The sequence below is a fragment of the Melozone crissalis genome, unplaced genomic scaffold, assembly GCF_028551555.1.
Source record: "Melozone crissalis strain CALT ecotype California unplaced genomic scaffold, PUWL_Pcris_2 ptg000120l_1, whole genome shotgun sequence".
Lineage (NCBI taxonomy): Eukaryota > Metazoa > Chordata > Aves > Passeriformes > Passerellidae > Melozone > Melozone crissalis.
The window spans coordinates 4083058-4095662 of record NW_026535896.1 but is presented as its reverse complement, the minus strand read 5'-3'; the positions used below and the strand labels follow the sequence as shown (position 1 = coordinate 4095662).

The following is a 12605-nucleotide window of genomic DNA, read 5'->3' as shown; positions in this document are numbered from 1 at the left end:
CTGTAACAAAAATGTTTGATACAATGTTAGGTTAAAGCAGAACTACAGCACAATACAAAAACTTCTTAGACCTAAAAACCTCTCTCTTTTAAACCCCAAGCCCCCTCTTTTAAACCCCAAATCTCCTCTTTTAAACCCAGCTAAAACTCTCTTTAAAGCCAAACAAACTCAAACTCCTGGCTCTGTGTAGAACATCACAGAATCTAAAACAAATACTTTGAATTTCAGGATAAATAAATGTGAAACTGATATAGTTTAAGAATAAAAATTTCTCCTTGCTGTGACACTGCTGAGGCCCAAGGTACAGTTAAGACCCAGCTCTCACAGGAGCTGTGCCATGGCTTGGCCAGGTAGAATTTTTATTCTGATAAATTGCAGAATTAGTTAGGTTTTGTCCATTGTGACAACAGAGTCTCCCAGTGAGGAAGAGACAAAGGAGGAAGCAAGAGCTGCACCATGTTCATCAGATGCCAGCAGCCCACAGGGGGAAAAAAGAGCCAGCTAAACCCAGCAAGAAAGGACATTTTTTCCACCCTTTCATGGCAGTGGCAGCACTCAGCAGGTGATGGAGCAACTGATGGAGCACTCGTAACACATTGTAGGGAAACACATCAGGTCAGCAGAACAGATGATTCACAAATATGCTGAAAATCAAATAAAAATTATGTTATTTGATAGATTCAAATAATACCTCTCTACTACACTCACACATCCCTGCAAGAGATACATAATTTATTTCCCAACGGCATAACCCTGAGAAACAAGGGCCGATTGAGCTAATCAGTACGGGAAGGTGAACAAGAGGCAACTGCTGTTCTTTCAGAATCCCAACATCAGCTCTGGAGAGCAGCTTTTCCAGGTTTTGCTGCACTACTGATGGCTTCAGCTAGGTTTCCAAGTAGTGCTGGCAGCTCATGGTTCAAATCCAGGTAATTAATCTTTTAATCCAGATAACTCACGCCCCCATCACAATATCACCATATGTGGGTATCTCTACCCAGCACACACAATCAAACCAAAGGCAAGTATTGGGTTATGATATTAAGCATTAGAAAAACCTTTCTTTATCTTTACATCCAACTTTAAACTGAGGCAAGAAGGCAGGGAGAAGCCTGGCTGCTGTTGCAGTTGAAGAGCCCAAAGAAGAGCTCAGGTTTGCTGAGGTGTCCTGAGGATTAACCAGAATTAAAAGGTTAAAAGGTTAACCAGATTTAAATAGTTGCCTCAAAGGTGTTTCCATGTTGCTTTCTGAAAATCAGTAGGATGTGTAATAACCATCTCACCAGAATCCACTGTGCTGAAAAGGATGCTCCTAGTGAACTCCAAGCATCTCACAGAACCAGCAGAAATGGGGCACGAGTCATTCTACCACCAGCCTCAGCACTCACACAATGCATGAACCTTCCCATAGCCTGCAGAGAAAATAAATATTATTAAGGTTAATAAACAGGGCAATTTTTTTGGTGAAACACATTGGTACACCTGGATTTTTCAATTTTATTTCCCTCCACAAAACACAGTCACTGGTATCTATTTTCAAAGCAGTGCTGAGAAAAGAAACACCTCCCAGGAATTCATAGATATGTCAGGAAAGAGGTGAGTGATGTGAGCACTCCGAGACTCCACAGATGTTACACCCAGGGGAAAACTGTATATTTTTCAATAAGGCCACTCTTAAGATTCATTATATTTGAGCATCTCCTTATACACACGCATTCATCAAACTGTGTGCTGGTCTGAAGTTTCATGAAGTACAGTGGAAACGCATTAGCAATTAACAATGGGTCTGTCACCCCTGTTACACTGTGTAACTCTCACTGAGCATCCTTGAAGCAGGAGCAGCCTCCTCTCCAGCCAACACTTCATGATCACCACCCAGACACAGTCCAGAACCTCCAGCCTCCCAAGAAAACTACTCCAGCCAGAGCTGGAACACTTCCCCCTCCTTGGCAGCACTTCTCCAGTTCTGTTCCCTTCTCCAAGCTCCAGCACCACGGCGTCCTCCTTGTAGGGAGGGACCCAAACCTGAACACTATTCAAGATGCAGCCTCACCACAACCTTGGAAGAGATTCAGGCTGTGCATCCTCAGAGGAAAATAACCATGTACTGCTGACTGTTGTTTCTTAAATCACTTGAGTTAATAGGCAAGAAACACATTAAGATTAAAAAAAGGAAAAAAGTAATGGAAAATTTTAAGTTCTGGAAGAGATAAGTGACCTAGAAAATCCAATTGTCCTCTGAACAGCAACTGCATTAAGTTTGGAAGCTAAGTGTAATAATTAAGCTAAAAGAATAGATTTTAGTGACGTTTAAAGTGCTAATTTCAACTCCTCCTAAAACCATGCATCTCCAGCAAATCTCTCAGCAATAACAATAAAAGGTTTTGCATACAGATCTGAGTACTGAGGGCTTGTAAAACACCTCAGCTCGTCCAGCAGCACTTTTCCATACGGTCTCAAGAAGTTTCTGTTCCCTCTGGCTGAGGCAAGAGGACACCCAAATTACACCCAGCCATCCTCCAAAGGCTTCTATGGCCAGTTCCTCTGGCACAACATCCTGTTCCTGACATTTACCAGCAGCAGAGGATCTGTGGAAATGGGAAAACTTAACATGACATTCTCCCAACCCTTGCTGTGAGAAAACTTGTGCATTCAGTCTGGAAGTGCAAAGGTCCCTGTTCCTTCCAAACACTTCAGCATGTGTGTTCTGGACACCTCAATCAATTCTCCAAATTTAACTATGCAGCTGGGAATATTTGTCATCAATAAAACCAGTCTTGGTGTTTCTGTGTGCCAATAGGCAAGAAAAAGGGTAAAATGCAGGTAAGAATTACCTTAAATCCTGGTTTGAGCAGCATCATTTAAAGCTTAACAATGTGTGAAACAACAAAGAGACACAGCATTGCTTTCTGGCCAAGGTATTTTTCAGGGAATCACAGCCCACAGCCCATGGAAAAAGAAAATCATCCACATCTCTACATCTCCCTGGGGACTAACAGTGCAGACAGACCAGGAGCTACACAAGGAATTGAATGTTCTGTCGCAAAATAACAGGAACAGCATCTGCCAGGTCTGTGTATGATAAGTAATGAGGTCCCCGTAATTAAACTCCCACAGGCACACATCCTAACCGGCCTTGGAGAGGCAGGGACTGCAATGAAACATGTGTCCACCTCCCACCTATTTCAGGGTTGCCTGTGTCCACAGCACATGACTGGCAATGCTTTGGGTGGACAACGGGGTCTTTACTGATCACTTGAATCTTGCCTGGTCATGGAATTCCAGAATGGTTTGGGTTGAAAGGGATTTTAAAGATCATCTCATCCCAACCCCCTGCCATGGTCTGACTCTCTACTCAGTGAATTTTATTCCCTTCAGGCTTCACAGGGAGAGATGTTACAGGAAATATCAATCCCATACCCAGGCTAGCTGGGAACTGTACAACAAACACAGCCACAGCCTCAACAACCTCATCTCTTCTTTCTACTTTATTGACATGATGAACATTAGTCATGTATCAAATATGGGGTAGCTCTATCACCTAACATGGTAACAGGTAATTTTGGCTGCTCTGCTCAAAGAAACCTTGGGCTTGGAGTGTGGTCCCACTGAACCTGTCAAAACACACAGCACGATGATTACTGTTTGCTCTTACTTATATTTATTCAAAGAAAGAAGAAACATCACCAAAAACCCCCAACATTTTATGCACCAAAACCCTCAGTAAGAGATTCAGCACTGCAAAGATAACATTTGGGCAGAAAAAAAAAACAGGAAAAAAGTAACATCGGTGGATCAAAGGGGAAAGAGATTGTTTATCCCCTTCTTTTCAATCCAAGCTCAGTACACCAGGTTGTAACCTCTGCACTGAGCTTCCCATTAGTGGCAGCCAGTCTATAACAACTTGACACAATGACCCCACTTCTAGTCCCAGGAGGATTATTAACAATGGGAGCACATCACCTCCATGGAGCACAATGCAATCTCTCACTACAGTACTGGAGATCCACAGCAGTCCAACTTACAGGCAACCAGGTCCTGGAGAAACCATTGCTCAGGAGGGCAGCCTGCTTCATCCTCTGGGTGTGCTTGCCAAATGTGGGAGCCCAAAGTACTGCCTTACTTGGTTTTCTCTGCTCCTCAAGGCTTTTTTTCTGGACACAAAGCATTGGTCTTCTTCCAGCCCTGCTCCAAATGGAGAAAATATAAGAATAAAATGCAAAAAAAAACCCAAAAAACCAAAAAAAACCCAAAAAACCACCAAAAAACCCCAAAAAACCAAACAAAACCCCCCAAAACAAAACAAAAACCCAAAAATAAAATACAAAAATAAAAATAAAATGCAAAATTAAAAATTAAATTGACAGTACTCACTCTTCCAGGGAGTTCCCATGGGGCTGGGAATTGCAACTGGTCTGAGGCAGGAGGAATTTTTCTTTCCTCCCAGACTGTGCAGCACATCAGGGATGTGTTCAGACTAAACTGGCTCTTGCATTTCTTAGGGGAATACAGTAACAGTTTTGGAAGATAATAAAATCAATGCTGCTGGTGCTCCCCTGTTCACCCAGTCCAGCCCTCAGCCATGGCACAAACATTTTAGATGCTGATTATGAACTTTTGGATGATGATTAGTGATGTTCTTTCACTAAGTCTCCTAATGCTATCTTTTGCATTCAGTTTTGTTCTCCATCTCCCCTCAGGAAGGATCTCCCCGCACTGTTCTGCTGCAAACAAAAGTAGACTCCAACAGCAAGGCAGACAGCCTCTAACTGGAAGGTTTCCTTTGGAAGTGACTGGCTCCAAGGAGGGAGTAAAGGTGTTGGAGAAAGATTGAAATCACTGCAGGGCTCTCAGACACTTCTCAAGACCATCCATACACCCACCCCAGCCAGCTGGAACCATCATTTTGCTTCAAGGGTGTTTCAGCCGAGCCCCCTGCCCAGCAAACATCCCAGGAGCACCAAACCCCTGGCTCATGTGCCTAACCCAGCTTCTGACGATAAACTAGCAGGAGAGCAGCTGCCCTCCATCCTTTCCATCCACTGGCCACCCTCCTTCCCTGGGCAGATTTATCCACATTAAATCATACACAGTCCCACCCTTCAGATATTTCCTCCACTGCCTAAACCATTTTGAAGTCAACATTACCTTAGCCTGCAGCAGGGTGTTCAAGAGATCCATGGAGGAGATGTGTTAAAGCACTTTATTGGTGATCACAGATAGTCTGTACATTCAGCTTAGTACAAAACCCTCCCCATTAACCCCAGAGAGAACAACGGCCACCAGGAGCTTTGAATGCTGGCTTGGCTCCCTTCTGAGGAAGCAGAAGGGAAATGTTAGAAAAAATAGTCTGGTTTGCCACTCCAGTTGGACTCCAACAGCAAACTAGTCCTGCAGTCTGCAGCCTGAGCTGCAGCTCAGAGAATTAAGAACTCGTGTCTACCAAAGGGATGCACGAGGAAAGATTTGGCATCTCCTGTCATGCTCTGCCTCAGGGTCCTGCCTCCTACTTCTGATGCTCCACTGTAAAGTGCTGCTGTAATTTATCAAGACTAATTAAAAATTTCATCTCAAGAGTTCTAAACCATCAGGGAAGAGATTTCCATGCCCACCACAGCCTCATTTGTCATCCAAGCTGCTCTCTGGCAGCAAGGCGCCACCGGAGCTCTTCTTCCCTCTGTGGAGGCACAAGCCACAGTCCAACTCCACGTCAATGTCCCCAAATTTCAGCTGGCAGGACTCATTGCAGCTGCAGGAGAGACAGTGACAATGGTCAAGGACTTGTGGGTAGTGAGACCCACTGGCTCACCCTACCCTGCGTGGGAAGGCTGCTCTGTGCTAGCACGGAGCCCACTCCTTCACGCCAAGCCACGCTTGTGTACATATGGACACCCACACTCCTTATCCCATGACACACTGGTGCATGCATTTCCCAGCCCACTGCTGGATCTGGGTGCTGCTCTTGGCCACCCAGCCCGTGCCCTGTGCCAGGACCCCTCATACCAGCGGGATGCAGCAGCGTTGGCAGCCACCACGGCCAGGGCACCCAGGTAGTGCCAGCAGAAGCACATGGTGAGGAACAAGAGGTTGCTGGAGTCGCTCTGGTCCCAGCCTGGTCCTCCCCACGGAGGGGACAACACAAACCCAATCTGGTCACAGATGAAAGAGAAGTCAGACTTTAGCACATCCCTCCTGTTTTCCTCCTGATTTTAGCCTACCTGCTGCAGCTGACTGTGGACTAGCACTGTAACCCCAAGTAGCACCTGCGACACTGCCCTTGGCTTCCCCAACCACTGACACAAGGTGTCAGGAGGGGATGGATTCTCTGCAGATAATCCTTAGGGCTTGCAGTGCAAGCCCAGCATCCTGGAAAAGGGCAGCATCTAAAAAGTGACATTGCCAGTCTCTGCATTTCCCCCTAGACCAAGAGATGGGAGATTACATGAGCGATTTCCAGATGTTTCCAGTTACTTGGAACAAACAGGAAGAAAATGGACCTAATAAAATTAATAAAATTTCATGATTGTGATTTCCTTCCCCTGTGGGCTCCAATTTCCATTTTCCATTCATTTCCAGGTCTGTCCACGCTGCTACATCACACATGCACATCACGATGGCAGCTCTGGCACTGAGCCTCATTTCCTATTCTTATTTACAAAGATATTTGAACATCCTGGAAGTTTAACCCCAACAGATGTGCCTATAGGGGCAACTCCCCTCCACTCAGCTTCCTAGGTGCAAAGATCGGAGGAGAACGCTGGATAGACACTGACCTGCCAAAGCCAAGAGCCCTGGAGCAGGAAGGAGCTGGTCCTGAATGTCTCCAGGATGATATGGTCTCGATGGAACACCTCTAGGAGGGCACAGAGGGCTCCAGCAAAGATAGCCACGGCCAGCAGGGAGTGGAGGTGCTGGTCCAGCACAGCATCGCTGTAGTCACGGAAACAGAAGAGCAAACCTGCCAAGATCCACCCCGTGTTAGCAAAGGACACTCTGGGGTTTTCTTTTAAAAATCGTCTGAAAACTCACTCTTAGGCTCCAGGCCTTGCCGTGATCTGCCTGGGGGAAAAGAACCAGAGAGCCACCAGCTGCTGTCACCACCTTCCCTCTGCTACCACCAGGCAGCCCCAGCACTGTCTCAGCTCTGCTCCCTGTACCTGTGGGAGTCTCTGAGCCCCCTTACCTGGGGGGATCCCTGTGTCCCAGCCAGGGCTGCAGGAGGAGCACAGGGATGGGCACCTTAAGCTCAAAAGATGGTGGGGAGCTTTGTATCTGTCCCTCTGCATCCAACCAAGGTGGGGGGATGACACCTTTTTGTAACTTCAGGGTGGGAGAGCTGCTGGCCACCAGGAGAAGCACAGATCCCTCAAGCATCCCCTGCGGTATCCAGCTATGGTTGGATCCATATTTAGGAGGAGCAGGGAGGGGGGTGACTGTCACAAAGCCAGTGCCATCGTGCATCCACACCCCCTCCAGGTCTGCCTTTGTGGCCCCCAGACTGCCCAGGAGCTGTCACACCCATGAGCACTGCAGCAGTTCCCTATTCTGTGTCTTCCCCCAGCACCAGGTACAATTCACCTTCCACAAGCAGAGCCAGGGACAGCGAGAGCTGGTCTAAGCCAGGGGGCAGCTTGAGTGGGGAGTGTGAGACCACGTCTGTGATGCCGGAGAGGAGGAAGAAGAGGTAGATGGTGGAGTAGTGCCAGTGGGTGAGGTCAGTCCAGCTGTGCGTCTTGGGGCTGTACAGCTGCAGGTGGGGACCAGTGGGGACAAACTGCTCCACCAGTATCCCTGGACAAAGACAGAAAACGTCACTTTTCCTTATACATGGGGAAATTACAAGCCTGAGGGAATGTTTCTTTGCAGGTGTGGAGCTGTAAAATTCCTTTGCTGGTGTTTGCCCAGGAGAATGACAGCAAGCTCCTTGTCCCAGGGTGTGCCACAAGCATGTTCCTAAGTCCCACTAAAACAGGCCCAGTGTTGTGGAAGAGTTGCTGCTGTGCTAGCAGATATTGGGGCACAGACTCACCATCACTCTCTCTTACCTACTAGAGCAAAGAAAGCTTTGACCGCGCCTTCGAAGAGCTCGGCGTGCCCACGGCCCGGCTGGCCCTCAGCACCCCCTTTCCTCCTCAGGTACTTCAGGGGGTACCTCACCGACCACCACAGGCCAAAGGCGAAGAAGAAAGTGCCCCGGAGGGCACTGCCCAAAAAAGTTGTTGGCATCGGGCTCATTCTCTGGACCTGCAAGGACAAACGGTGCCTGAGGACCAACCAAAAGCATCCCCAAGGGAGTTGTTGGGCTGCTCAGCATCCCCAGGGATCCACAGCACGACAGAGCAGGTGCACATGGCTCAGTTGCAAACAGGGAATACCAGAAATGGGAAATCAGCACAGGGAAACTGCCACTGTGCACCACTGTGTATATGTGTGTATGTATGCATTTATGTGGCTGCATATAAAATCAACAGAACTTCATGCCAGAAAACAATACAGTAGTGCCCAAGAAAGCGTAACAGCTACTAGAAGAGGAAGCACAACAAAGTTTTTACCAATAAAAAGCAACATGACAATGATTTCCTTAGACCATAAACTTGCTCCAAACTAGGCAATTACCAGGGTGAGAATCCAGAGCTGGATTAGGAGCTCCAGCCAGTGAAGGCTTTTCTGGGCTGTGCAGGAGGAGGCAACCCAGGAACCATTAACATTTGGAAAAAGAGCGTTATGCATATTCCACACAACCTTTGTGTGGCACACAAGTGGTGATTTGACACAAGAGATTTCCTCTCCACAGGAAGAAGCATAAAGAAAGCCTTGACGAAGTCAGACCAATGCCAGAGTACCAACCAAGTAGGATGGAGAGGAGCAAAGGTACAGCAAATTTATATCCTGCAAAGTATTTCAGCCATAACAAGATTGCTTAGAAAAATCCCAGTGTAGCGAGTACAGAAAGGAATAAATAATGATCAAAGTGTTTCTAGCATTGCTTTACCTGGGGATCGTCTTATTCCCTCCAGAAAGACCTCTGGAGCTCCTTGCTCTCTGTAAGCTTCTACCACCTAATGAGGACTCACTTTTCTCCTCCTCATGGGCTTTCTGGTCCTTTTCTGCAGCTGGGATGTGCACAGAGGAAGGCATTACTCATTCCAAGGCTTCCACACCGACCTGCCCTTGCATCACAGATCACATCCTCACTGTGTTTATAAATACCAAAGCAAATTACAAAGGCTAGATGAACAACCCCAGCACGTTCTCCGAGTCCTCCCACACTAGAAAGTAATTAGGCACTGCAAAACAAGGGTAGGATGTGCCTGAGGTGAGGGAGAGCTCTGCATGACGTTCCAGGTCAGGTTATGGCTGCAGAGCTGGCATGGGTCAGACTGGCTCAGCTCTGTGTGGCAAACACAGGATGGGAATGTGGAAACCATTGTCATCCTTTGCATCTCTGGGACACAGGCAATCTGGGGAAGGCTCAAATCTATGCTAGGGCTTCCTTTCAGGATGGAAATTACTAAACTGCCTTTCAGGTAGGTGAGAAATGACCCATCCAGGAGCTGGGAATCACATATGGCTCTCTGCTCTATTTCGGGTGCCTGCATTAGGGTGAGGTGGTTGATGCCCCAGGAGAACCCACATCTTTCTTGATTATACCCTGGGCACTCCAGCCAGGACACTTCTCTTCCTTGCACAGACATCTACATCTGAAGTGTCTAACAATAAAGCACATTTAAGCATAGCACAACTGCATGATACATAACTAAATTTTACCATTGTCCTACTTGTGACTGCAAGGGCAACAGCCTGAAATTGGAGCACACCCTGATTGAGAGACATGTGAGGAACATTAATTTGGCCTGAAGTGGAGGAGAGAAGGAGAGCAGAGACATCACAGAGTCCAGAAATGACAAACGTGTCCCACCTGCAGCCCCAGAGGCTGCTCCAAGCCACGCCAGCATCCAGGATTAACCTGGGGGTCTGTCACCCCACATCCACCTGCCATGTCCCCCTTGGTGTGAGTTACCAGCAGACCCAAATTGCTGTTTCAGAGCTGTCCCTGGAATCTCCTACCCTGACCATCCTTCTCCACAGCAGAGCAGCCTTGCTCTTCCTTGCAGCACCAGGGACCCCCTTGTTTCACAACACCTCTGCAGCCCAATCCAGCAAGGCCTTGGGGAGTTGGCACGAGTCTCCTTTGCTTCCCAGCAACTGGAAACAGCCCTTCAACAGCCACCACAGATCCCAGAATGGTTTGGGCTGGAAGGGACCTTAGAGTTCATCTCTTTACAACTCCCTGCCATAGGCAGGGACATGTTCTACAAGACCAGGTTGCTCCAAGCCCCTTCCAACCTGGCCTTGAACACTTCTAACACTTCTAAGAATCCAGTCATGTCTTGGGGCATCCCTCTTGCAGCAGAGATGGCCCAAACCACCATCAGACAAGCAGAAGTTTGCATATAGCTCATTCACTCACCGAAAAAAAAAAATTAAAAAAATCCCACTTCCTTTTATAAAACAGCCGCTATTCTGCAGCAAAACCAGACGTTTCCAAGCAACAGTCCACTTGCACAGCTCACATATTTGAAGCACAGAAAAACAACCCCCACATTCACAGAGCCCCTCCACCAGCCCAACAAGCCCAACCCTGACATCCCTGACCCAGTGGCTTTTCCCACCCAGCTTTGGAGCTCACGCTCACATAAAAGCTCATTTAGCTCCAAGGAAGTGGCAGCCAGCAAAGAGCAGAGGCACCAGGTTATTTATTCCTCCTGGGAATTTCTCTGTCTGTCAGAGCACTTGAAATATGGCAGCAGACAGAAGTCATTACCTGAGCTGCCCTTCTCCCTCCACAGCTTCCAGGCTGTGATGCTCCTGCTCAGTCGCCCCCGGGAGCTGCCTGCTGTCCTTGCAGAGCCATGCCTGACTGCTCACAGCCTCCTCAGCCTGGGCTTGGGAAGGACAGCATTCCTGCCCAACTCCCAGGCTCTCCCCTGGAGCCACTGCAGCTCCAGATCCATCACCATCCATGATTTTGACCCCACCTGCTCTGGTGCAGGGGGTTGCTGCTGTCCCTCTGGATGCGCCAGCACTCCCTACAAGTACCCATCAGCATTTCAGGACAGCCAGCTTGTGTGCAGAGGACAAGCTCAGCACCTGGCTGCAGACATTTGGGAGGGTCTTCTCTTTGCGACTCCTCCTCCATACCTGGACGTTTCCAGGGATCCAGGGGCAGCTTCCCTGGGCAGCCTGTGCCAGGGCCTCACCTTCCCACAAGGAAGAATTCCTTCCCAATATCCCATCTATCCCTGCCCTCTGGCACTGGGAAGCCATTCCCCCTGTCCTGGCTCTCCAGGAGTCCCTCTCCAGCTTCTTGGGGCCCCTCTAGGCTCTGGAAGGGGCTCCAAGGGCTCCCCAGAGCCCTCTCCTTTCAGGCTGAACAACTTCCATCCTCTGCTATCACGCAGCTCCAAAACACAATAATCCCCCCAAAAAATGGCTAAAGCCAGAGATTTCTGGCACCATCAGCACCACTTCCACCAGCCTCACCCACAGCTGTCATCACAATGAACCCTTGTCTCTCATGGATGTTCTCCCCATGTTCCTTCTTTTCAAGTTCCAGCAGCCATGGCACAGCTGCTCGCCAATGTACAGATGGAAGAGTTTACCTGTGACTCCTGCCTGTCCTTCTCCCTCTCCAGATGTGTCAGCAAGGAGGTTATTACTCAGAAGAGGCAGATAAAGGGAGAAGCCACCACGGGGAGGTGCCCCTCAGACAGGATGTTTGGAGCTGAACATTCCATGGGCCAGTTCAAAGCACCCTGAGTCAACCTCCTTTCACAACCTGGGCCACCTCCTGTCTGCTATTAAAAAAACAGCCAACAACTCTCCTGGAGTTTGCCACAAAAATCAGAATAAGCAGCCAATTCCTGTTCCCATGGGAACCCTGTGTATTCAGTTGTTAGATGGGGCTGGGGATGACTGGGGAAAGAGCCAAGCAGAGAGAAAGCAGCAGTAAGGTCTGACAGGGCTCTGCTGCAACTCTGGGCTGCCAGGGACATGATAACCTTTTAGGAGGTCCAATCTTATAAAAGTTGCCTGAGGACAGGAGATTTTGGGCCAGAAGCTCACAAACCAGATCAGAGCCTTTGCGAGCTTCCCCTCCCAGCCCACAGCAGCTGAGAAATGTGGGCCATGGCCCTCTCTCCCCCAAAAGATGGGCAGGCAGGACACAGCAGCCTGTTTCCACTCCTTTTCCTCTCTAATACAGCAACGCTGCCCTTCACCAAGCAGCCACAGATACAAGCCACCTTGAAGCTGCTGTCCATCCCCTGATGACTGCAGCGATGAGCAGTGCAAGTGCTACAGGCAAATAAATACCTCAGGCCACCCGAGTGTCCTCATGTCCTTCCAAAACATTGAGGTGATGGTGCAGAAACATTCAGCATCACCCCAGAGCCTTGCTCAAGCCCCTGACCCTGGCACAGCCACATTCCCAAACCAGCAGTTCTCCTAGGAAGTTGAATATTTCTCTCACTCGTGTTGCCAAACCCACCCCAAGCAAGCTTGCAGAACCAGCCTTGCCCAGAGCCAGTGACCCACAGGAACCC

General features: G+C 48.5%; 1 protein-coding gene across 1 annotated transcript; it reads right to left on the bottom strand.

The window, feature by feature from the left end:
- Window positions 1–5619: 5619 nt before the first annotated feature.
- Window positions 5620–12399, bottom strand: LOC128948317 (transmembrane protein 45B-like). Its single transcript, XM_054292977.1, has 6 exons — window positions 12376–12399; window positions 8046–8244; window positions 7579–7791; window positions 6774–6958; window positions 6004–6149; window positions 5620–5749 (listed from the first exon to the last, which is right to left on the bottom strand). Exons 1-6 carry the CDS (start codon window positions 12397–12399, stop codon window positions 5620–5622), a joined length of 897 nt encoding a protein of 298 aa, XP_054148952.1.
- Window positions 12400–12605: the final 206 nt, after the last annotated feature.

What these genes read in the sequence shown, in the direction of transcription:
- LOC128948317 (XM_054292977.1), bottom strand. Translation starts at nt 12,399, where the DNA reads ATGAGGACACTCGGGTGGCCTGAG. An exon ending in CCTGGCTCTGCTTGTGGAAG is followed by an intron (nt 6,959 to 7,578) that starts GTGAATTGTACC and finishes GGATCTTGGCAG; the next exon opens with GTTTGCTCTTCTGTTTCCGT. An exon ending in AACGCTGCTGCATCCCGCTG is followed by an intron (nt 5,750 to 6,003) that starts GTATGAGGGGTC and finishes TCTCTCCTGCAG; the next exon opens with CTGCAATGAGTCCTGCCAGC.